At 36.2% G+C, this 26474-nt stretch overlaps 2 protein-coding genes across 4 annotated transcripts; one reads left to right on the forward strand and one right to left on the reverse strand.

Moving 5' to 3' along the window:
• Positions 1–522: 522 nt before the first annotated feature.
• Positions 523–25522, reverse strand: LOC142344893 (phospholipase A-2-activating protein-like). The gene is made up of 4 exons (XM_075396940.1): positions 25259–25522; positions 8648–8920; positions 5387–6322; positions 523–1811 (listed from the first exon to the last, which is right to left on the reverse strand). Exons 1-4 carry the CDS (start codon positions 25482–25484, stop codon positions 832–834), a joined length of 2415 nt encoding a protein of 804 aa, XP_075253055.1. The 5' UTR covers positions 25485–25522; the 3' UTR covers positions 523–831.
• LOC142344892 (uncharacterized) lies at positions 12778–18116 on the forward strand. Of its 3 annotated transcripts, none has more exons than XM_075396938.1 (3): positions 12778–14063; positions 14712–14977; positions 15611–18116. In XM_075396938.1, the coding sequence occupies exons 2-3, from the start codon at positions 14796–14798 to the stop codon at positions 17961–17963; spliced, it is 2535 nt and encodes an 844-aa protein (XP_075253053.1). In that variant the 5' UTR covers positions 12778–14063; positions 14712–14795; the 3' UTR covers positions 17964–18116. The 3 variants fall into 3 exon arrangements, with proteins under 3 accessions (XP_075253053.1, XP_075253054.1, XP_075253052.1); XM_075396939.1 differs by having other exon boundaries at positions 12778–13211; XM_075396937.1 differs by having other exon boundaries at positions 12778–14977.
• Positions 25523–26474: the final 952 nt, after the last annotated feature.

A 26474-nucleotide genomic window follows, 5' to 3' on the forward strand; every position in this document is an offset into this window, starting at 1 on the left:
ATTATCTATATCTATCACATTCGAAAAATTATGTGTTCCGAATGGGCGAACAGCATTAGCAGGGCTATTTTTGGACCAATCTTGGACTGTTACAATCCAAAGAGAATTCGGATTGTAATCAGTCGATCTTTTTTATTAAAAAATCGATCTCCTTTATATTAATTAAAGAACATATCATTTCAAATCAAAACTCAATGATTGATCCAATTGGCTTCATAAGCAGCTAATTCGGATCCAGAGCTTACTCCGGGCTTTACCTGCTTAGCCACTTAATGACCTCCGGGCTTTACCTGCTCAGCCCGTTTTTTAGGACAAAAAGTCAGAAGGGTAAGACAAAAAAATTGATGGAAAATCGCATAAAAAAACCACAGAACTAATATAATTGCTGCAAACTTCGTTTGAGAGCAATTAATCAATTATTAGAATCGGGAGTTTTAAAAGATAGTAGCTTGCCATTTAAAATAGCCAATAACATTATTACGCGTAGTTTTTTAAAAGGGTAATACCTGTCCAATAAAAAAATCAAAATTTTCACTGAATTATTCAAAATATTTGTTAGATATGAATAACGATGATCAATAACAATGTTTACGTTTGAAATTACAATTTAATCTAGACCAAGTTGAAAAATTACAATGAGCGGAAAACCTGATTCTTCTCCATTACAAAGCATGTTAGATTGAGATACCAGCCCCTGTCAATTCCAGATTCTAGTTGAAGTGCTGTACCCGTTGAAAACAAAAAAATTATCTAGTTGCCCACAATAAATAAATATACCCTTGTATTTATGCAATTGAAAATGGAGAAAAACCCTTTGCACTCAAAGCATGCTCACTTTAGCACTTTTGTCAATTTAGAGCAGCATTCATTAACTTTTGCCGAATTGAGTTTAGTAGTAACATTTTCAATAACATGAACGAGATTACTTCCTTTGCACGCTTCTCGCATCACTTCACAATTTTGACACACAGTCCCAATTGCAACTAGGCATCTGAATGTAGTCTCCTCGTCGAGAATATCACGTGAAATCATTTGGGAAAAGGCTGGTACCAGGTACAGGTAACTCATTTCAGAAGACTCTTTGTGAGCCAACACAGAAAGATTCAAAATCAAAGTTGATAACGCTAACGATACGGGATTGATAGTGCTACTGCTGTAGCTTTCAACAACGTGCGTTAATTCTGAAGCACAATTGTTCAGCGCATTTTGACCGCATGAATATCCTGACAGATTGGCAAGAAACCTCATCGCCATAGCTTGCGACGGCTTTGATGGCGAATTCCGAATCTCAATAATTCTATCCAAAATTGCTTTCATTTTTGGCTCTATCGATTTGCAAAATTTTTCTGATTTAGTGAAATGTATGCAGATATCAAAGAATGGGAACACAAAGTCAATTTCCCAAGTGAGAAGACAAGATATAATGTCGGAAGTTGCGTTGTCGATACTACTCAGATCCGGATTGGTAAATAGCACCATTTTGAGGGCCTCTGAAGGTAACTTGTATTGTGTTTTTTCATTAAATTCCACAATCTTTTCTGCATCTTTTGCGAAATTAGAGTTGAACAGTGTCAAAAAATCATTGAGTGGGAAATACTCATTTTCCGTCAAATCAGCACTAGTTGATACCCCAGACATTGCGGAATGTCCAGTGTATGGATCTACATTGCCAAGGTTTGACCCAGCTCTGAATGCACTTTCTTGGTTGGGAGTTGGTGTTTGTGACGTCATTGGAGTTGAGTTGGCATATTGGGCATCTGGGTTACCAGTGAAAGGATCAACGTTCCCGGTAGAACGACCAAGTTGAACACCTAACACACAATAAAGAACCTGCAGCTTCTGTAGCTGTTAAGAATAAGAGTTCTGACTTTTTAAACTTAGAAAACATAACCGACTAACGTCGGGCGAAATGCTCTCAAACGACCGGCGAGCGGTTGATTTCGTCATTAGCTACCACGGTTTAGTGAGGCTAGCTTTAGCTTAATTGAAGGGGCGTCAGGTGAGCGCAGCGGGGGGTGCAGTAAAGCCCGGGGGTCTCATGGGTGGCTACCGTGGGGGGGGGGGGGCAACAGTGGAGGAGGGGCAACGGTGGGACGGGGGTCTATGATGTGGGGAACGGGAAGTTCTGGGGGGGGGGGGGGGGGGGAACGGGAAGTCCCACCATAGGTGTAAGTCTCCAAAACAGTTTCTGTGAATCGCATACTTGGATACTAGTGAGCTGAAAGGCTCTAAGAGAACTTAATGCCCGCTGGTCGCTACCTGTTTATTCCGTTTTTGAGGACGAAAAGTCAAATGGGCCAGACGAGAAATAGGTCAAGCGAAAAATAGCAAAAAAGACCAACAGGACTAATATAATTGCTACTAACTTCCTTCGAGAGCAATTAAAAGCTTTTAACTAAACATCTTTGAATAATGTTTTTTGAAGACACAGCAAACATATTTGTTCTGTTCTTTGTCATAGAAAACAATGTGTTCAAAATGGGATTACAGAATAATATTGGCTCGCTCTAAATCACGGTGCTCCCGTGGGAAGAGTTTTAGGGCCATTAATTTTCATAATTATTGTAAAGGATCGATGTTAAAAGAAACCAATTAATTTAAAGAAAAAAACAGACTAAAAGAGGGGAAACCTAATTAATGGTTTCCAACAATGAAAAATGGTTTTCGACAATGGAAAAACATAGCCGGCAGATTGTCGGAAAATAGCCGCGATAGACTCCTGTGGCCTTCCATGAATTGAAACAACTAAAGAAATAAGATACAGATTGAACAGGCTCTAATACTCAAGAATTAGCGCATATAAGTTTGGGACCACTTAGATGCACACTATTGACCTTTAATTAGTAAATGTTACATAAGTGAGTTCAGAAGTCGTTTTTTTGAGTGGGGTAAGTCACGCAATTGACCTAAAAGCAGAAATGACATCACAAACACAAATTTTAGCTGCAAAGCACTAGAAGTCACTGAAGTCATTGAAAAAGTCAATTCCAAGAAGTCAGGGTGAGACAAAACAAAAATCAATTAGACGATAAAAAAAATTAGGAGCGCAATATTAGCTGCCTGGAATTGCTGACGCGGCCATTAATTAACAATTGTTCGAAATGCCCATTTCACTGTCTACAACCAACTGATAAATTAAGATATTTTCGGTGTACCTATTGATAAAGAAATTAAAGCTTACGTCACAAGGCCTAAGATATCAACTAAGATAAATATTTCTGAATGCCTAATGCTCGGAGCGCTCAAAAAAGAAACAAAACACGCAAAATAAATGCAAGTTTAAACTTTAGAAAATGTTATTAGCTCGCTGGAATTTTTGAATAAATAGGGGGTTAGGTTCGGAGGGCTTGATCCGGTTGGGTTTGACGGGAGTGGAGTGGGGGGTTGTGAGGCGTAGGGAGTGAAACTCCCCAGAGTCAAAGATTAAGATTCGCCCTTCGCACTATGAATTTGTCTCCTCAAAATAGTTTAGATGAATCGCAGTCTTAGCGACTACTAAGGCGTAAGACTCAGACACTTGCTCAGTCACTTGCTGTCCTCCGCGCTTTAGCTGTTCATTCTGTTATTGAGGACAAATAGTTAAAGGGGTCAGCCCACAAACCGGTCAAGCGAAAAATCGTTTCGTAAAGACCAAAGGACTAATATAACTGATAGAAACTTCGTTTGAGAGCAATTTTTTAATTTTCATTCAAGTTCAACCGCGTATTGTTACAAAATTAATTCTATTATTTTATACGGACAATATAGATAGCATAAATTGAGGAAATGCGACTCAAACTTCCTAAAAATATGCTAATTAAACAAGAGAAGGATCTATTGTGTTTCGCTCCAAGTGTTTTTATGACTGACCCCCAGTTACAAATTATTAGTTTTTATATAGCACGTTACTATGTAAAAAAACATAACCGACTAAACGTCGGAAGAATTGCTCTCGAACGACTAGTGGGAGCTCTAATCAAATGCAGCCTGTTTGAGTTGGGGGGGGGGGGGAATGGGACCAAGAAGTTCAGAATCTATTAAGATTTAAAGTGAAAAATGGCACCAGTTTCGGTGCACTTTTCATTTGACTTTGAGTATTAAATTGCCGCCAATTGAGTTTAGCTGCTTGAAATTGTGATTGAGAGGGAATTTTAGATCACGCAAAACGCAAAAAGTCAAGGGCGTAAAAGTCACTCGAAAAGTCAAAACGGTCAAACAAATTTTGAATAAAAAAAGACACACGTTCACAAGAATTGCTTCTCTACGAGAGCAATTAATAATGCACATGCGCCTGCGGATCATAAAACATATATTCCCACTAAGCTGTGGGCCGAAACAGAACGTATCCCAAGAAAATTTAAGTGAACTATACATTTAGAGGCCAGGAGAACTGCATCAGAAGTGCACAGTTACTTCAAGGCTTCGAGTGTGAAAAGTGAAATCACTCAATTATTAAACGCGGCGCGCTTTTCGTTTATTCTTAGTAGTAACCGGGCAATAATTGAGTTCAGCTACTTAATATTTTGAAAGAGGGAACAATTTAATTCGAGCAAAACGCAACTCAAGGACCTTAGAATCAATTGAAAATCAAAAACGATTAGGCGAAAAAAATATAAGACACATGATTACATTAATTGCTTTGAGAGAAAAAATGTTCAATAGAACGCTCCATCTATTGCATTTGTAGGCTACAGTTTTTATGAATGAAAATATATTGAAGACATGCTTGATAAAGCGCCAGAGGTCCGTTGTGAAGCCCGTCAGAAAAATCATTGTATTCCAAAACGCCAACTATGTACTAAAAACACCTTTAATTGTAAAATCAAAAGTAAATCAGACTAACAATCAGACTAACAATTAGTCTGACTCAGCCAGTCAGACTAACAATGGTCCTATTCTAAATGGTCCTAAGGCGTAGCTTCAACTGTCCCAAAATTGACATCTACCATTTTTACAACTGTTTGCAAGATGCACTATTTGAAAATTTTGTTTTTAATTAAATGTGGACACATTAGAATTACATTTCAAAATAATCTAAACATTCTAAAAGTTTAAACATAACCGACTAAACGTCGGAAAAAATTGGTCTCGAACGACTAGTGGGAGCTCTAATCAATTGCAGCCTGCTCTAATCAATTCAGTCGGGGGATGGGGGTAAGAAGTAAAAGTAAACGCAAAAAGTCAAAGGCGTAAAATTCAATCGAAAAGTCAAAACGGTCAAGCAAAAATTTTGCATAAAAAAGACACACGTTTACAATAATTGCTTCTCTACGAGAGCAATTAAAAATTGGTGTGAGCAGAATCTCGGATCTGCATGTAAGTTCAATTTCAAAATATCGAACAATAGCATATGAGGTAATTCTATATATTCAAACTACAGAAGCATTTGAAGAATGGGATGACATACCTTTAGTGTTATTTATGATGAAGTTAGCTACTTGGTCCAAAAACAAGGGGTCCAACTCGTTGTCCAAAATAAACTGTCTAGCTGCATGCCAGGGATCCTGTGTCACATTGAAAGGCAATTTAAGGGCTTCTTTATCATCGTCGAGCTTGACAGAAAAAACGTAATCGTACTCTTTGCCTTTGTAGAGCTGCTTGCCAGATGTCACCTGGGTGCCACCGGATCCTCCCAACACCTGGCCCACTTTCTCCCATTCGTTCTTACTCGATGACCACTGGTAGCAAAAGGCTATATCTGCACCTTCTTTGATCATGATCGTTTGACCCTCTCTGCGCCCTGCTTGGTACAACGCTTCGGGACCTGGAAGCTCGTCAATTTTAAGATCGCCAATAGTCGATTTGCTCGGGACTGACGATGTTGCAACTTCTTCAGAAAAAGCTTTCAATTCGTCTGCAGGAGCGATTCGATTCGGATTTGCGGAAAAGACTCGAATAGAGGCATCACTGCATCCCACAGCTAAATCTCCATTCGGAAGAACTGACAAACACCAATTAGACTGAGCAGGCATTGCTATAGATTGGACAGGATCAGTAGAAACTGCATTTGCAAGATTCCAAACTTTGACGGTTTTATCTTCGCTGGCTGTGAAAAGCAACCCTTTATAATGTTTTATTGCATATATAAAATTAGTATGACCGTAAAAAATCTGCAAGCAATCTGCAGTCATTAGTGACCATCGTCGAACTGTGGCATCATTGGCACATGACACAAACTCTTGTTTCGAAACGACCGCAATGCCTCGAACGCAATCGGTGTGACCAACGAAAGTCTGCACACATTTTCCAGAACTCCAGGCTTTGATTGTTTTGTCAGCGCTGGCCGAAAGGATCTGGTCGGACTCTAGGGGAAGCTCCACGTCCCATACAGCAGCCTCATGGCCTAAAGTATAAAGACATTTTATGTTATTCCTTACTTAAACATACTCCAGTACCATAATAAGGGGACACAGGCGCTGTCATCAATACCACTAAGCAATAGAGAAAAGAACAAATTTCAAGTAGCGAGCATCTAAAATTGGGCTTTATGGATTTATTCCGTTTCTATTCTTGATTTCGTTTTCTTATATGAATCCGTTCATTTTGAGATTGATTTGCTTAGCAACTGCCGTTTGAAAGCATTTTGACCAGAATTAGCAAAGAATAAAACTAGCCTAGAGAAGTCAAACAAACTTTTATTCGACGAAGTAAAAAGACAGCCGGAAAAAATCCTGAAACATCTCGAAGTAGAAAATGAACTTCCTACATAATTGTACTAACCATTTTGAAACGATAAAACCATCATTTTGAAACATTAAATGGTTCTTCACTACATTTTTATGAAGAACCAACAAAAAATAGTTCATTTAGAGAAAACTGAGGAAAGGGAAAGGAAAAAAAGGGAGCACAAAGTTAAACTCTTTTCAAAATTCTCAAACAAAACTTTCCAGAAAATGCTAAGATGCAATTTCCCAACCGTCATTTAGAGAAAACAGTACTTCTTCCACTCAAACATTGACCAACCAAACACCTGGCAGGAATATTCAACAATAAAAAGAAAGCAAAGAAAAAATGAACAAAAAAGAATTGGAACTCGTGTTATTTTAATTCAGTGAAAAATTCCCTCTATAGCATTCAATGCCACCTGTTAGGAGCAGCAGCTAAAGATTAGGTCTTAATTACAAATTGAACAAGAAAAGTAACAGTGCGAAGCAAAATATCAGAAATAGGCAATTAAGGTTCAAATAAAATCGAAGATCGGCCAAAATGTGCTCAAAATTACCACCACCTTTAACAAAAATAACTCAAACTAAACAATTAAATCAAAAGCAAGCCATAACAGCTAGAGCATCTAATCTTAACCACAGATCTCGGGTGTGGGGAGGGGGGGTTGCTCAAGCGAAAACGATGGCTGTGGGGTAGGGTTAGGGAAATCTGAACAAGAGTTTCAAATCGTCAAATTGCCAGGAGGGTGGCCGGGGTGTTGGGGTGACTGAGGAGTTGAACTTTTAAGATGCAGAACCACTCATCACATCATGGAACTGTTTCAGTGAATCGCATACCAGTAAGGCTCCAAGAGAGCTGCTCAGCTACTTTATGCCCTCTGGGCGCTGCCTGTTTACCACATTTCTGAGAACAAAAAGTCAAAAGGGTCAAACAAAAAATGGGTCAAAAAGAAAAACCGCATTAATAAAAAGACCTTTTTATAATTGCTACAAACTTCGCAACACCTAAAAAACCTATACCTGGGAAAAAACTGGCATTTTTTTCTTAGAAAATGCCGTTCGTGATCAAAAAATGTGCACAATTAACTGAAATTTTTTACACCTACTTTTCTCGCTATCTCTAAAAACACGGCATGAACAGAAAATCTCTCTCTAGTCTTTCTCTTTTCTTAATCAATTTGACCTAAACACTTTGTTTTCAAGCATTTGAATTCCTGTTTTAAATGCTCCAACAAAATTACCGAGAAAGAAAAAGACGCTCCGCCAATACTCTTCGAGTCGTACAAATTAGGGTCACAAATCAGACAAAAAAGAAGGCAAGCGAGTTGGAATCTCATCAAATAAATATACACAATTCAGAAATCATAAAAAGATACTTAACAGTGCGGTCACTTAACTTGTGGATTTTGTTTATTGGAAAAAAAGAAGTGTTAAGTAACTGCTTTTAGCCTACTAAAAATACAGCACAAGCAAACATCACAATGCAAGGGCAGCTCTGTAGAAGGAAAGAACAGCTGAGAAAATTCGTCAGAACTCAAGAAATACACACTATAGTACCAAAAAAACTATGCACAATAAAGAAATAAAAACCGTCTGAAACACAAAACAAGACATCTTAAGTTGAAGTCAGTTCTCTAGTAGCGAGTCCTTTCGTTTTTAGCGTTTTTTGACGTCTAGTAGACGGTTGGTATAATTTCCACACACCGACATGATTCAAAATGGCACGAATGACTCGAGGGTTTTCAAGAAACTAACAATTTTCTATCAAATAAAGGTATATTAATGGTGCCGTGATGAACTTAAAGGTCAACTCATGAAGCCCGACTGGTTTATGCACCAACCACCCTGCTCTGCTATTTTTTATTTGATCCACGATTTAATCAAATGAGGTCGGTTCTTATAACTGCCCTCTTTTTGAGTGAATGATCCCTTATTTCAGCGACGAAAACTGGGTTACTGAGCTCCGCGAGTATGCTATAGTAAAATGTTTAAATTAGTCCAACCTGCCATAGTCTGTACACATTGTCCCTTGAGCCACTGTCTCACAGTTGAGTCCCAACTGCCACTGACTATTAGCCCCCTTGGGCCCGACCTGAGAGCACTGACGTTGCCAGAATGGCCCACCAGCTGACTCACTGGCTGGTTCTGGTTTAGCTCGAATATGCGGATAGTGGTGTCCGTACTGCCAGTCGCGATCAGAGGTCTGTCACAGTTCGAGTTGGGCGGAATAATGCAGATTGAGGACACGAAGTTTCCATGGCCCGCGAAGGAAGGTCCTTAAAAACAAATCAAACATAAGAGCTTATTACAATAGGCCATTATTAAGATTTGAACTAAAAATCAAACAAACTAAAAATTAAGATTTGAACTAAAAATCAATCAAACAAACAAAATCAAGCGCTGTTCATTTCAATTTCAGTGGTTTAAACAACTCTAAAGCTATTCATCGAAAATTAAAACGATAGCAATAGGCTTCCGAAAAAACAGACATTACCACGGAATCTGATTGGCTAAATTTTCTCGAATTATTGTGTAAAGCGCTTTAAAAAAAATAGGGTTTGCGAAAGCTTATTTAAAATAGTTGGTTAATCCAATTGAAAAATTAGAGCATAAATCAGAAAGTTCTGAATCATACCCCAGCACTATATAGATCTTTAGTCAGATCCAACATGGAATACTTATGATGAACAAATAAATATTCGATGTGAAAACAATATATAATGACGACGAGAACAAATCGAAGCAATCCAAGCTTGTAAAGAAGTAAATACGGATATCAGAATATATTGAGATAAAAAACATTTGCAAGTAAGAGCAGATAAAAAACTTTTGCCTCTGTCATAAAACTTTGGCATAAAATGTCACTCATGAGCTCAGAAAACAAGGTCACTCATACAATTTAGTTGAGTTAAAAAAGGCAACGGAAACATTTCCTTTTGTAGCGTCATCAAATGGTCCCAAAAAAAAAGACTACGATTAAAAACATCGGTTCCTTCTCATCATAGCCCCCCCCCCTTCTCCTCTGTTTATTCGTCAATTTTACCCACACCTCTTGACAAAAAATATAGTAACATGGGGGCTGGAATGTTGTGGGGTGCTATAATAGAAAAACCTAAAAATCAAAACCGTTACAATGAGCGAAACGATGATAAGGTAGTCGCATATGAGGATTGACGTATCAATGGGGTTAATGTACTTGGGCGTGCTAACCCAGGCGTTTGATGGGATAATGCAATTTCATCAGTTATTCCGTCACGCTCATTAATCAATACAAATGATTCTTTATGGCTTGAATAAGCAAAAACATTACTAAACATTGGAATTCTATAGCATGGTGAAAAAAGTTGTAAGTGATTAAAAAACGAGAACGACGAGAGGCGACAGTCATGTGCAACAATGGCCCTCGAATTCTTATAACCTTTTTTTATGTAGCTGGTGTTAAATCGGCAATACACCATCCTACTATTATTGTTGACATTTTTTTCAAAACGGTAATATATGCGAAGCTGGCTTTTTTCTTCAGTAAAAGTTTCACTTTTTGTTTACGCATCTCGGGGGAAAAGATCAATTTGCAGCTCTAGAAATGCAGTTTTGATTTATATTCAAAAATTCTGTTTTGTTGAATATAAATCAAAACTAGATTCCAAGAGCTGCAAATTGATCTTTTTCCCTGAGATGCGCAAGCAAAAAGTGAAACTTTTACTGAAGAAAAAAGCCATCCTCGCATATATATTCCCCGTTTTGAAAAAAAGTGAACTTTTAAAATTTCGAAGTCAACATTGAAACGGAAAAAAAGATCGGTCGGGGGAGCGGGAGACAGATAGTGTGGAAACAAAAGCAAAAAACGGAGAAATTTGAAGTAACTCCAGTAACAATCGCTACAATTCCAAAAAAAGAAACTATTGATTTAAACTATTTGACAAAAAAATTTTCTTTACAAAATTTTGTTAAAGATTTTTTATCCCCCTTTCTGTTTGCTGCTGATCACAAACTAGCACACAGAACAATGTTTATCCGTATCGAAAAAATTTTTCTGTAGATTTCAGGAAATTTAGAGCTTTGAAAATAGCAAAAATCAATTTTGAAAAGGTAAAACTTTAAGCAGAAAATATATTTTTTGCTCTAAATTCTCGAGTTGTTTTCAATCTTTTTAATTCCTACTTTAAATTGTTGGAGAATATCACCTATTAGAATGCAAAAAAGAGAACGAATTAAACAGTTCTTCTCTTTATTGCATTCTAATAGGTGCTCTTATTAGAACGAATTAAAGAGTTGGAGTTGGCAGATCACCAGGTTCAAGAACTTAATACCAATGTTGATATAAATCATCTTGACTTCTCTGAATTTTGAAATTCGAACTGATCTTTTCTTATCCTCGAGCATTTCTTTCAATTGAAGAACTAATTTTTTTGACTAGGAAGCACCACGAATGAGTTTTTGAAAAGTAACAGAAAAACATTTTTTTCAGTTCATGTGAATAATAATTTTTTAAAATGTAGTATTTAATCCTATTCCAAACACGCAAAGTGCCAAAATCTAAGTTTAACTGAAAAACATTGATCCCCATTTCAACGAAAGGACTGCCTTTTAGAACAAAAGAAGCCTTTCTGTAGAAACGTTTCAAACAGGCAGAGTGTAAAAACTGTCAGAAAAAAAATAAGGAAAAGTTACTAAATATTGGCCACAAATTCCGGTTTCAAAACATTCAAAAATACATTCGTGATTGAAAAATCTAACGAATGACCCATCTACATTTTTTAAAAAATAATTTGCCCATTATGCTCATGAAACGTCAGTAACAAAAAATTTTCGAAAAAAACTTCAAATAGTTCATATCAAAGTCTAGTGTTAAAAATACGATTACCAATACAACTGCCTCAAAAATTCCAGAACACGGTTTCTAAAAAAAGACAAATAGGAACCTAATTGAACGGTGATGAAACTTAAAGACCAATTGCCAAAAATAAATTTCAAGAAGGTGTTTTTTGGTGTCGGGGTTTGTATTCGTGTGTGCTTGTTTGTAAATGTGTCTACGTAATGTCTGTACGTGTGTGCTAGCGTGAGTCTGTGAGAAGCTTTCAAATTATACTACACTCATCTTTCTTTAAAAAAGTTTCCGTTTTTGTCTCCAGAATAAAGACTGCATATGATTTTTTCAAACATTCAAGTATTTTTTTTCCAATGCAAACAAGTTGAGATAATTTAAGGTTGTTATCGCAACCTTGAGAGGTACTTTCGAACATTCGAAGCTACGCATCGACTCGCACGATCCCTCTTGTTTAAAATACCCAGCAGCAATTAGATGTTGTCAGAAAAAATATATTTCTTTTGTCGTCGATACAATGAAAATTTTGTATGCCGTTGGTTTTAAGTTAACAATGGTTTCGATGAATTAAGTAAAACCTTAAATATGCATACTAGATTAACTGAAAATGGTTGTCAATGAAATTGAGTGAATTTGCAAGTCTCATCAAATATTGAAAATTTACAATAATTTTTACAACTCCAGCATATCTGAAAATCCTTTTATTTCCCAAAACAAATTTAACTTTGAGTTTTATTCAGCATCAAAAAAGATTAGTTAAGTTTTCAAACGATTAGTCGCCCGATCAATTATGATAAATTATTTGGGTTTAACCAGTGAGCGGGACATTACGCGTTGTGTTTAATTCTGTTTCGCTTTATATTTCAAATTATCAATAACACATTTTCCATACAGCTATTTAAATACAGAAGTATAAAATTTAATCGCATGCTTCTTACTGCCGAAATTTTCATATATTTAGTCTATAAATGAACTTGTAAGTTTGTGTTGTAAGGTTGTCATAAACTATGACTCAATTAACGTCCCTGGTTCATAAATGACCTTGCCTCTAAAAAACAGACTGCCCAATTTTTGGTCACACCTTCACCAATTGCCATATTACTCATAATTATCGTTTCAGTTTACCAATAGTTTGTTGATTACATTGTATATGTTATATCACATTATTCCCATTTACCATTTCAGAAAGACTTAAGACCTGATTGAACACGTGTTACTTCTTACGGTTCCTCAGAACGACCGCCAGAACTACGCTCGCGTGATACCAGCCAGAATGGCTTCAATTAAATTTGGGACATCGTGAAGAAAAATTTAAAACCATAAAGCAAAATCACAGTTCGATATAAACAGCAAATCTACCAAAAACTGTGCATTTAGGTCATTGGCTTATTTTCACCTAAGTTAACTTAGTCACTTTTTATTCCGCGTTCTTTTCTATTATATCTAGCTCTTGAGTACATAACAAATACCTTTCAGTTTAGTCAAGTCACGTTGAAACGTACAGAGCCCCACAAGAAACCATCTAATTACCTAATTTCTTTATTCAAAACTCGGGAAAACTAATTGGATTGTTTTGCATTATCTGGGTTGCTTGCTTGCAAATCTTTTCCATAGATACCCAGGGTTCTTGTTTATCCTGGCTTCTAACTCTGGCTTATTCAATTTCATTCAATGATACTGCAAAATCACGAAACAATTATCAATTGTTCATTTGTACATGCTTGTTATAGCCTGTTAGCAGAGTAAGTACTTAATTATTCTAATAAATTACCCGATCAACTACTTTTCAATCAGTTCTTTCATTTCAAATTGCTCAATCAACCATTTTGATACCAATTCTAATTTGAAAAGTGTGACTGAATTTCTTTGTTTTCAACAGCTTGAGACCCAAAGAATTATTTATTCACACTGAGATTAAACAGCAGAACAGAGTCAAGATCAAAGAACCGCAGTTGAGTGTAACATTGATAGCGGTACCTTATCATTCTGATTGGCTGACTTGATTGAAGAGATTAGACCAAGATTAGGCTCTCAGAACTTGATCATTCTTGTAACATTCATACGCGTAAGAAACAAATTTCTAATGTAGCATAATTTGATTGTGACGTCTTTTAAACAACATGACGGCTTTATCCACGTTCACAATATGAAATCTTAATTTTTAATCAGATGTCAATTCAGCTGTTAAAAAATTATCAAGCCAAAAAAGTGAGAAAATATTAATTTTATCTTTTTCAACAGGAAGAAATAATTACATTGAAACATTTTTGTTCTTATTGACAATTCTTTTTTGAAAATATATCACAAAACATTACACAGAAAATACAGAAATATCACAAAAATATACAGAAAATAACACAGAACATTTATCTTACAAATTGAGAATTTGGGCGTCTCTTTTCGCCCCAAACTTACTTATCTTCTTCACCCCGAGGGGGTCTAATCGCACATTGCCAAAGGGACTAAGGGGGGCTTAAACAGCGTCTCACACTTTCAAACTCAAATCACCACTCCTACTAACTCTATCGCCATTATATAACTAACCTTACAACCTCCGAACAGCCAACAGTGTGAAAAGTGGCAAACTCATTTTGGTTAGTGAGAAAGTTATAACTATTGGTAAGAGAGGATTAAACTGTGTGGATTAAGAGTGATGAGTAATGTGGCACTTGTTGTCGCAGGGGGGAGGCCAAAACATATTTAGCCACAGCGGAAGACACACCGTGCTAATCCCAGCGGGTTTAACTCAATCAATAATCGCACATTATTTACATCGTTGTTCGTTTATTTGACTTGAATTCAACTTTTCAGCCCTGTTTGGTGGTTAGATTTTGACAATTAAGTTATAAGTAGTGCTCATTGATAATTATAACAATTGACACTTATCAATTAACAAGCCCATTAATTTAGCTTAGGTGGTCCTTGGTCAATTTGTCCAAAACAAGTTTGATTCGATCTACAATACAGTCAATACTTACAATTACAAGTGATTAATTCGGATAGAAACTATTCACCTTGCGATCAACTCAACAAAAAAAACATTGTAACTTTATTCACTATATGCTGTTATTCCCTTGTTTCAACGCCTGCTAAAACCGAATTTTGTTTAATATCTGCAGTTATTCCTATAGTTTTAACAGCTGCAAAAACCAGATTTCTTAAATTTACTCAATTTTAAGCAGTAAAAGTTTAACCGGATTTAAGGAAAACCTAAATTTTGCCAAAAATTTTACATATTTCAGCACCAAGATCGGCGAAGTTCAATTACAACAGCTAAGGAAGCAACACCATAGCCTGAGATCCGTTTTATGTTCTAAAACATCAAAATGGGGACATCTCTTCAGAACAGTACAAGTGTTCGCTTTTTATCATTGTTGATTGGAGGTATGGCTATTCTTGTCTCACAGCCAGTAAATTGCAGTGGTATTGACAGTGGAGCGAGCAGTTGCTTCGAATACGCCATGCCCCCTGGTTGCTATTGCGAGAGTGCGCATTCTTACACCGTCAAGTAAGTAAAAAGGAAAAGTCAAAAGTCGAGCAATTTACTCTTGAACAAAGATTTTAAGCAAATGTGATGACAAACATGTGCTTCAATTATTAAACTTGCACCGTTCGAACAAAAAATGCTCTACCTCAGAAATAATTTTCATGCTTAACCAGAACACGGAATTTCTAACTTTGATTTGAAATATTGTGTAAAAAGTTAGAAAAATATGCACATTATTTTATGTACATTAGAATAATGTATATTATAAATTGGAAAAATGAATATACAAAAAATGTACTTTAATGCTAATGGACTCTTCTCATGGTTTAACAGCAAAATCAGTTTATTACAAGTCTCAATTGAAAACATTTTAGCACCTCCAATTGAAATAGTCACAACTGGAGTCTATTACCTTCAAGCAAATGTCATACGAACAGGTACTAAGACTCAAACTAATTATTTGGCACAGCCTTGTTTATCACGAACATGAACCGATCTAGAACTGCTACATCTAAAACCAATCGTAACTGCCATAAAATTTTTGATGTCATTTGAAAATTAGAAACTGATAACAGTTTAAAAAATAAAATGTAACTGTAAAGCGTACGTTATTAAAATGAACCATTCTCGGTTGACCGTTTATTTATTTTTCAGGTGCACTGTTTTCCCCGATTCCCTTCCTAGTATTGTCAAGCGCTTGATTGTCCAGAAAGCTATGCAGGTCAAACCCGGAAGCTACGACCCTTCATCCCGCCTAGTTGCCATAACCTGTCGCGATTGCTCTATAGCCAGCATACCTTCCAATGCGTTCGTCCAATTTCCCAACTTACGAGAAATTGACTTTTCCCGAGGACAAATTTTTCACGTTTCTCCTGAAGCTTTCAACGGTCTTGTAAACCTGAAGAAAATTGACCTCAGCTTTAACAGGCTGACTGATTTGCATTCAGACGCGTTTGTACTCGTTAAAACAACCCTGGAGGTTCTCGAAATAAACAACAACAAAATTGACAAGATTCCGCTGAGTGATGTCAGGAACCTTAATCAAGTGCAACATTTGAGCACCTTCGAATTTCACAGTAATTCTATATTTTGCAGCTGCGAGCTATTCTATGTACATCAATTGATTGAGTTCAAGCACATTTCGTCAAAATACAACGAATATTATTGTTATCAGAAGCCTCGATTTTTGACATTCGGCGAGGAAAATGAGTTCTTGGAATCAAACTGCCCTTCTCACTACGAACCAATGATAACAAATATCAGCGCTATCGATTGCTCATCGATTCAGGTCAGTTTCTCCTACGAACCCTTCGTGCACAATTTTTCAGATCGCATCATATACGTGGTCGAGATAGAATTGCCAAAAAGTCGCACAGAACGTCACGAAATCCACCAAAAGCATTTCTCAATACCCAATTTGTTACCCAGAACAACTTATCAAATAAGCATTGCTGCCATTCAAGAAGGAATGAGTGTCGATAAAAGCAAGCCTCGAAAGTTCATGATCACACAATATATCAACGCTCAAACTGGCTCGATTCAAGAATGCCAGTCATATACAAGCGCGGCACTAGAGCTGCAAAATCCAAAACGATCAAACCTAATTTATCATACTGGAATTATCAGTGCAGTCGCCATATCAGCTACTGTATTCATTGCTATGATTGCAGCTATCGGCGTCTACTTCTGCAGGTCTTCTAGAGCAACTTTACTTCCAGCCTCAATTTTTAAACCAAGGACATGTTTCAATGAATTCAACATTGCAGCTAGCCAGCAACCAGCTTTAACAAACATGAGCTTCCACGACACCGCTCTTCACAGCGACGGTGATAAATTCTGCAGCAGTGATGCTTTAAGAAGACACATTCTTGCCAACCCGTGTATAAAGGTCGTCAAACATGAGAACATTGCGTTTAATAGGGTCCTCAAAAGCGGTAAATTTGGAACCATGTACTCCGCAGAAGCCTTTATGATAAAGCCTGAAGAATACCATAGCAACGTCACAGTAATCGAGTTCGCTCAGCGAAGCCTATACGAACGGACCGGTTCGAAACTCATTAACTTTTGCCGTCTCAGCCATCCAAACATTTTGGGAATCCTCGGTATACAAGAAACAATTGGACCAATCGCACTTGTTCTCGAATACATGCACGAATACCTGGACCTGAGAATGTTCCTGAAACGGATGCAGGCGCGGAGCCAGATACCGGCTCACGAAGACCCAGTCCAAGTGCTGTCGTTGGCAGTTGCCCAAGTTATAAGCGGGCTCTCGTACCTCTCGCAAAACGGATTTGTGCATGGCGATATTAGCGCCAGATCGTGTGTTGTAACTGGAAACTTCGGGATCAAGATAACCTTCACGGGCGCTCAAATAGATTTCTATCCTGAAGATTACTTGAGAACTGGTAATCGGTGTTTGCCTTTAAGATGGATGTCTTGGGAAGCTATTCAGTTCGGTTCGTACTCACTGCAAAGCGACATATGGAGTTTTGGTGTTCTGATATACGAAATATTTACTTACGGTGACAAACCATTTAAAAACCTGAGCGATATGGAAGTCGCTTGCCACATTACTGAAAAGCGTGGATCTCTTGCGTCATTTACAAAACCCTTAATATGTCCAGACGAAATCTGGAAAATAGCCGAGGACTGTTGGAGACATGTTCCGAATGAAAGAATCACAGCTTGTGGAATCGAGAACCGATTGCTGCAAGAAGTTTGGAACATTTACATCACAGAGAATGACGATATGACACAATCCGAGTTCGAGCAAACTTTCAAGTCGGAAATGGTTCGTCGAATGAGCGAAAGTCGAATCAATCTTGGACAAAGCGAGTTTTCATCTTCAGACGAAGAGACTCTATACGGCGAAACTTCCCAAATATACACAGGCCTGGAAGAAACCACAACACATGCGGAAGTGATTCTTCCAGCGTTGGTCGTTACCGCTCTAGAAGACACGAACTACTTAGACCCAAAACTTTTCAACTTGGAAACATCTGCATAACTTTCCAAACTTTTGTGTAAAATTTGTGCCTTTTGAGCATTCACTGTTCGCTGTTCTCTATTTTTACGTAACATGTTTGAATAGTTTTGTATTTGTGCTTTATTTATTTATGGGCTTCGTACCAGCTTTAATGAATTAACATGTAATACATTTTTCCCCACATAAACTATGAAAACTTCAGACGTTACAACATGCAAAAAAACAGCAGAAGGCGCTGATCAAAAAATTTTACGGTTGCAAAGCATTGTTACATGAAAAATTGACACAACTAATCACCTAAATGGTAAAAATTAACTTCATTAACAAAAATAGATTAATTTGAAATGAAATCATTTTGACCACGTTTATAGTTCTAGATAATCAATAAATTAGTTTTAGACAACGAAGCTCGGTAGGGTAGCATGGGGGTAGTACCTTAGATAAATTCACTGTCAAGGGCTTCAAACGGTTTTATTCGGGCTATTCTCGACTAATAAGTTTTAAAGTAAAATTAGAACCAATTTTGGCGAAATTTCACTATACTTCCCATAAGTAAACCCATCGCAACTTAATTTAGCAGTTTTAATTTCAGAATGAGCGGAATTTGGATCCCGAAAAAATCAAGTGCAAAAAGTTACACAAATTACTCAAGCGAACGAAAGAATATTCTAGAACAAAACGGTTAACCAAAAGTTTGCAGTCGTATAAACAACAACAATTCGAAAGCAAATTAAAAAATTATACAGAACAAGTCTTTGATGTAAAATTAGACAAAAGAATGTTTGAAAATAAACTGATAAGCTGTACTTGAATTGATTTCCAACTTGAAGTATTTAATTAAGCGGTGAAAAAAGCGTATTTTTGGATTACCGCCACTCTTTTTCAATTTCCACAATAAAGCAGTTGAGCCATGAAATTTTAGCATGTCTAAATTTCAATCACCGTTGTCGCAAATTCCGTGTCGGTATCATTATAAAGCTCATTTTTTTCCAGGAGTTATCGAACTTTAAAAATGTGAAGAGTTGGCATTTGTGTTTGATTTTGTTCACTTTTCGCGTCAATTTTGGATCAATATCTTAATTAAAAACTGGTTTTTTACAGTAAAAAAGTGAAAAAAAAATTGTGTTCCGTAAAGACGAGAACTGAGAAAAAAGGCTACTTTTTGTCTAATCGGAAAGTTTACAATCTAAAGGCTTCGATTAAATTCGTGAGCTCTTTTGAATTTCCTTTCAAATTTTTTCCCCTTTTTCTCGTGTCATTTTAGTTCTATTAATGAAGAATCCCATTTATGACCAGAAGGGCAAAATGAAGATTTATTTTGTTTTCAGGGGCCATCGCTCAAGGATTTAATGGTTTCGACACTATTCAAAATTTTTAATAAGTTTCGTGTTTTGCCTGCATTTCTTGCGTTTTTTGAGTCTTAGCCTCGTTAACTTAAAGCGCAATTGACTTCCTAAAGCAGATTTAGTGAACTTGCCGAATGCTTTTAATGCGTGCCTGACGGATGTCGAGAGTTTGGAAAAATTTTCTCAGAAAACAATTAAAAATTTACCATTTTTAAACTCATTTCTGTGAACTTAGAGGTTTTTCCAAAAAAAAAATGATAGGTCAATTATGCTTAATATTGAATCACAAAATAGTCTGCTCAGCGGTTGTTTCTAATTATTGGTTTTATGACTGTGATGCTGCGTCTTCATAAAATTTTGTGATTATTGGATTTTTGTTTAGAATTGTGACTCTTAAGAAGTCTTGTCACCTTATAGCAGGTCAATTATGCTTAATATTAAATCACAAAATAGTCTGCTTAGCGGTTGGTTTTAACTATTGGTTTTATGACTCTGATGCTGCGTTTTTTATAAAATTTTGTGATTAATGGATTTTTGTACAGAATTGTGACTTGTCACCTTATAACAATACTGAAAGTTCCCATTGGCGTTCAAATTTCGATAGACAAAAATAAATTGCGTAAAAACTTATGGTTTCAATGGCTTCGACCCTTCATTTTGTGGGTATTTAGTGCATTCCGTTGAAAGTGTTGGTTTTAATGGCTCTGATAGTTCGAATTGTCAAACAAACAAAGAGTTTTGTATATCAGTTCATAATGGTTGATGGTTTGAAGTCGCACTATCAGAATGCTGACAGATCTAACTGTTATTGAAAAGAGTATCAATTTCACATATTCAAATTTTTTCACTGAAAACCTTATTTTTTGATGACTTCGACACTTTTCCATCGCATTTTCTCTTAATTTTTCTTTTTTTTACCGCAATTGTTGTTTTTTATGTAGTCGTGAGAAATTTCTGATTAAGGACAGGTCTCAATAGCTTTTAAATGGATGGGGATAAGGAACCTAGCCAATTCGGCCGGTTGAAAGCTAGTGGTTTTGATTATTTCAATTTTATCTGCTTAAAATTTTCAGAACTCTTCATTATATGTTCCCGTTTTTGTCAACTTGCAACTTGGTCTCTTCGATGGGAGGTCCCATCCCTTTTATTATCATCTAAACTTAAGCTCATTTTTTATAATTAATTTGTAGCCGATAATTGTTTTATCTTGGACCCTAAACTTTAAAATTTATTTTTGAATGTTAAATTTTTTGTCCTTTAAAATATTCGTTTTGATAACAAATCTCATTGGTCAAATGGATCCCAAGTGAACATTTAATATTTTTAATTTATATATGAACGGAATATTATAAATAGAAATTGAAATGATAACAAGATTAAAAGCTGATGACGTTAATGGCTTCAATACTTGGTGTTTTCGCAAATATATCGTAAATTTTTCTGTATTTCTGTATGTGGTTGTTTTGCAGTCTTGTCTCACGGCTTATTCTTTCCAAAAACAGATTTCTTGAGCACTTGTAAAGAATTATCAAACATTTTCAGTTAAAAGCTAATGTTTATGACATTTTAAATTATTTGGTTAAAAAAATTGATGGATTTTTGAACTTCGCCCCTGTTTTTTCTCTTTCTGTTGACTGGTTATCTAATTCCTTTAGGAACAGGTCCCATCTGCTTTGTAGTTGGAAACCAGTAAACTTTTGTAGTTTAGGTTTTATCTGAGGATTTATCTGATGTTATTTTGATTTTGCTATAATGTCCAATTAGATTGAGTTTTTTTGCCATTTTTGGTTTTGTTCATTTTGTCGTTCGCATTGTCTCGTAGTCTTATTAAAAGCAGGTATCATGAGCTCTCTAAAGCCGCATGTCATTCAATAATTCATTTATTAGTTTGGGTTAGTAACAATTTTTTTTACCAAAAAATTTATTTGTGTATATCTCTACTCATCATTTGTTAGACAAATAAGTCAAAAATGTGGATGAGCGCGCCGGAATATTATGTGCAAACTCACATTACAGAGCCTCTTTGTTTGTTTCAATATTTAGCAACGCTGCAAAAACTTTAAGAAAATCGGAAAGGTAGCAATTTTGGTTTCAATTGATCAATTTGAAAACTATCCGTTCCGATGACTTGCTGGGTTACAACTTGTGGAGAGGCTAACACTAAGCAACGAGTCTAACACGGAAAATTTGCGGGAAATCGTAGACATACAATTTGAAAATGGATTTGAAAAATAGCCAAGAGCAGCTTACCATCGGCCAAAAAATGGAACTCCGACATATAATAGGGCTTGTATACAATTTTAGTCTTTCAAGCAACCAGATCTCGGACATTAACTTCCAGTTTTTCCATTACCATAATCTTTTCCCTTGGCTTATAATTTCCGAATAATACTGAAAATCTCAGAAAATTTGATCGAGATTAGAAAAGCATCTGAAAATTTGGGCTCGTTGGGCTTGCTAATGAAGCTATTCTCAGCTTTCTACGTTAAACAATAGATCAGCGAAAACATTTAACCTTCTGTTGAAAATACCTGGAGAATATTGTTCCTCCAACTAAACGATCTATTAGCGAACAGTTTTGCGTTGACATTATACTTAAAAATCAACTTCTCAACAGCAGATAAATATACATCCAAAATCAGTAGAATATAGCTACAGCAAATATAAATTTCTTCGACATTTCCAAATTTTCCAAGAAATAAATAGTTGTGCACGTTTTTTGCCTCATTGTCCTGACCAACTCTTACCAGCTGAAGCTGGCTTTTTAATAAAAAAAACTTGCGAATCAATTATGTAAAAAACAAGGAGGCCCGGTAATGTGCGTTTGCACATAATGTTCCGACCCCACTAATCCATATCTTCTTTAACTGCCAAATGAGGAAGAAATAGACAACTTTCAAATATTGTTTAAAAATAATTGGTGAATGAAATAAAATCTCTTCCGACTCAAATTAATTAGAAAAGTAAATAATGCCACATAAGAGTGCCGATGAGACCTGCCATTATTAAGACTGCGAAAAAAAGGCCGACAACAAAATCAAACAACAACAACAAAAACATTATTTAATCCAAAACCCAAAGTCATTTTTTAAAAAAAACATTTAATAACAAAGTCGAAATTGCGTCAACTAAAAGCCAAAACAGACAAATTATTTTGTAGTTCCCAAGAAAAAGCATGGGACTAGTCTTATTGATACTCAGTAACAAGTAGACAAAAAGAAAAATGATAAAATTTTTAAAAAAATGTATATAATATTTGAAAACAAATAATTTCAAATAACGAACACCATTAGATATCAGAAAACTTAAAATAGGCTTATGTTCATTCGTAACTCCACATGAAGACATTGAGACATATCATAATCCAGAAAATGTACGTCTACAATAGCAAACTACAAATACTGAGGAAAAACATTCAATTAAATTTTGCGAGAAAACGGTGTCGAAGCCGTTAAAACGATCATTCAATAAGTAGAAAGTCAGCATAAGCTTACGGAGCTTGCCTTCACTGAGAGGTGAAAAACAAAAGTGAAGGACAAAAACCAACCTGATTAAAATAATTGCTAACAACTCCGCTTGAGACCAATTAAAAATGTCAAAATTCTTATCTCACAGTAACTCGCCAGTCGAGCACACAGACATATACACGTTCACACAGGGAGTCCCATACAAACAAATACGTAAGCAAACACGCACACACTAAGTATAAGAAATTGCTTTGGCATCAAAATCAGGTTTAATGTCTGAAAATAAAGCTTCGAAAAAATTCAAACCCTATCGTTCCAACATTTTTCAAAATGGGGGAATATACATGCGAGGCTGCCTTTTTTTCTTCAGTCAAATTTTGACTTTTTTAAGCATCGTAAAGAAAAAAAGTACCATTGTATCGCTTGGGATCTAGTTTTGATTCATATAAACATAACCGACAAACGTCGCAAAGAATTGCTCTCGAATGACTAGTGGGAGCTCGAATCTATTACACCCTGCTTCATTTTAGTAACTAAAATCACTAAGGGGGGCTTCAAATGACGTCCTCAGAGGACATTCTACACCACTATAACCACTAATACATTTTAAATAGAAAACACAATTACTCCAATTCGGCGCACTTTACATTTGACTTTTAGTAGTGAACTGCCACTTGAGTTCAACTGCTCACACCTTTAATTGAGAGCAAAACTTAAATCACGCAAACCGAAAAAGTCCCTCGAAATACAAAACAGTCAAGCAAAAACTGGAGGAGGTGGGGGTAACTGAGGGTCTCGAGTTTGAATAGGTAGAAGGGACTATAATGAGGACAAAACTTCTCAAAATAAACTTTTGACCTTGAGTATTACGAGCACTTGCTTATTACTATTTAATCGTTACTAAGCTACTGTCAAAGTCCAATGTTCGAAAACATAAGTAAACATTCTAAAACAGAAGTCACTGTTCGAAAACAGAAGTCAAAAGTTCAAGTCATGAAAAAATTTGCTTCCGCAAAAAAAACCGTGCAATCTCAACACTCATCGAGTCGTCAGAAGACCAGCACGTTTACAATATTTGCTTCAAACTTCGTTCGAGCAATTAAATTATCAAAAATTTAAAAAAAAAGGAGAACACTAACATTTCTAAGAGAAAATCTTAAAAACACATCACTCTGGGGGAGAGAGTTAGTTCCTTTGAATGTTAGACACAAGTAGAGGCAAATTGCGGAAAAATGTCAATATTAAGAAAAATAGAAAAATTACTTATTATTTGCAACAAATTGTTGATTAAATGTTTAAAAACAAATTTATGTTTTCTTACAGTCGCTTCCAACAAGATTTAAAAATGTAATTGTTTCAGTATACCCATGAAAAATCAATAACAATTTTTTAATGAAAATCTTCAAAAAGCTTAAGTTCATTTCAAAGTTTGCCAAAAAAAGGTTTTTTTAATGTTTGTGGTATTGGGGTTAGTTTTTGTGTGCTGTGTTTGTCATGTTTTTTGGTTCAAACATTACAAGTAATTTTCTCCAATACACAAGTTACTTTCGGATACTACCAACGGTTCCTCTAACAGAAATTATTGGTTGTTTTTGCAATCTTGAGAGACACGTTGTAACATACTGCGCTACGCACAGACTTGCAAGAACAATCTTGTTTCTTTCCGAAGATTTTCAAAAATTGACTTTGACTTCTCAGATCGATTCAGTTTATCAAGAGCCTTTCATTTATACCACTTTTACTGTTCTACGGAACAGATGTGATATTGACCAGCCATAGACATCTCAACAAAAAAAGTACCGCCAAATAAAAGTAATACAGCGAAAAACCGATTTACCAACGATTAACAAATTTACCAACAATCAACCACGATTATGCAACTTTTTATAGTGAAATAAAACCGAACTCGATTGTTTATTCTAAAATCAAACACTGTTCAGGCGAATGTTTAGATGAGCAACACTTCATTTGCATAACGTGGCTTATCTTATTATGCTAGATAAGATATTTTAGGTTGGCAAAAAATTGAGTAAAGAACATGAACATTCCATTTAAATATAAAATCCCTGCCCCTCTAAGGGTTCGAAACAATAAACAGCTGATATTTCTTCCCTATTGTTTAGATTATCGCGATCATAGCTGCAGGTGACGAGTTAGTTGTACAGTTAGTCCCGTAAAGTTACAACGGATGCCAACGTTTGAAAAAAACAAGAGGCAAATAAGCATCGATATACTCGTACATGAATTTTTAATTCGACATTTGAAACAATCGTTAGAGTTACAATATTATTGGATTAGCTATAATCTTGCCAATAATATCATGATAAGACTAGAGCTATAAACTTTCAGCTAATCACCAAAGAGAAAATATCTATCAGCATTTCCAGCACAAACGAATTCTCAAACCCTTCAATTGGTCAAAATAACTGGTCAGGCTCATAAAAATGTCTTCTAAAGAAGCTAGAGCAATTGCTATTTGATAAAACTCCCATTAGTGTACTACCTTCTTGAAAGCCTCTCGGTGATTTGGATTTCCATTGCCGCGCACTGAAATCACGCGATCCAGATGCTAGAATTGGATGTCCAGGACGCCCGTCGGACAATCCTGTGCTGGAACCGGGCTCATTCGTAGAACCTAAGTCTGCCGAATCTAAGCACCTGACATCCTTAGAATGTCCGAGCAAAGTACAACTTAGCTCATAAGGTACGTAAGAGTCTTTGTCAGTCATTTCAATCTTAAAATTAAGTAATGGTTAAGTGACTCTGCTTGAAGTCACAGAACTTCTGGCGTTTATCGAGAACCGCGAAGCGATTTCTGCAGAGTCACATAACTATAATAATAATAATAATAAAACAGAATTTAGGAAAAAGTCCAAGGGTTTTACATTAACAGCAGTTTGTTTCGTTCAGTTTATTAGATAACAAAATTCAGTTTTTTTTCACGTTCATGCGAAAAACCGTTCACACGAAAAGCTTTCCACGAATCCGTTCACACGAAAAGCTTTAAAGTAGTAGTGGTAGTAGGGCTTCTGTGATACTGCTCAAGGGTTCTGGACCCCTTCAATTTGCAAGTTCTAAATTTTAAACTTGCTTCTACAGTTGTTTGTCGTGCAATCGCATACCAGTCTCCAGGGGCATTTATTCCTCTCATAGTAATTGTTGAATTTGTCCAAGAAAGTGCGGAGCAATCTTTTCTTCAACCCAGTTGTATCACGCATAGCAACGCCAAGAACATCAGACAATCGACATCTTTGAAAGCAGTTATCGAGATTTTTCCTCGCTGGTCTCGAAAGCTGAAACAAATTGCGGCGGGAGGACTCTGTGTTGTTGTTGGGGATATTCTTTACAGAAGGGATTTCTCCCGATCAAAACAGTTAAAGAAAATTAGTCCATGTCTCTCTGCAGTGTTGACAGTCACAACAGATCTGCCACGTGCAGACGTTTTCTGGTTTGTACCGCATCATGTGTAAAGAGAATTTTGGGATCTATTCTGTTTCGGCCCCTCAGTCTTTTTTATGATCCCCAGTTACAAATTATATGTTATATAATAGTTATATGTAAGAAAATAGCACGTGCACCTGGCGGTCATAAAAAATTTATGCTCACTAAGCGGGGGTGGGGGGGGGGCACAGAATAGATCCGAATTTTGAGTAAACTGGTATCGTAGCGACCTTCAACTAAATTAGCTAAAGTTAGGATGTTTATCTGTATGTATATAG

Source organism: Convolutriloba macropyga, chromosome 8, assembly GCF_964194025.1.
Source record: "Convolutriloba macropyga chromosome 8, txConMacr16.3, whole genome shotgun sequence".
NCBI classification, from domain to species: domain Eukaryota; kingdom Metazoa; phylum Xenacoelomorpha; order Acoela; family Convolutidae; genus Convolutriloba; species Convolutriloba macropyga.

Excerpts from the sequence above, each read along its gene's own strand:
- LOC142344892 (XM_075396937.1), top strand. The coding sequence starts at position 14,796 with ATGGGGACATCTCTTCAGAACAGTACAAGTGTTCGCTTTTTATCATTG. Across the intron at positions 14,978-15,610 it reads GCGCATTCTTACACCGTCAA|GTGCACTGTTTTCCCCGATT; the intron begins GTAAGTAAAAAG and ends TTTATTTTTCAG.
- LOC142344893 (XM_075396940.1), bottom strand. The coding sequence starts at position 25,484 with ATGACTGACAAAGACTCTTACGTACCTTATGAGCTAAGTTGTACTTTG. Across the intron at positions 8,921-25,258 it reads ACCGAGAGGCTTTCAAGAAG|GACCTTCCTTCGCGGGCCAT; the intron begins GTAGTACACTAA and ends TTTGTTTTTAAG. Across the intron at positions 6,323-8,647 it reads ATGTGTACAGACTATGGCAG|GCCATGAGGCTGCTGTATGG; the intron begins GTTGGACTAATT and ends TTTATACTTTAG.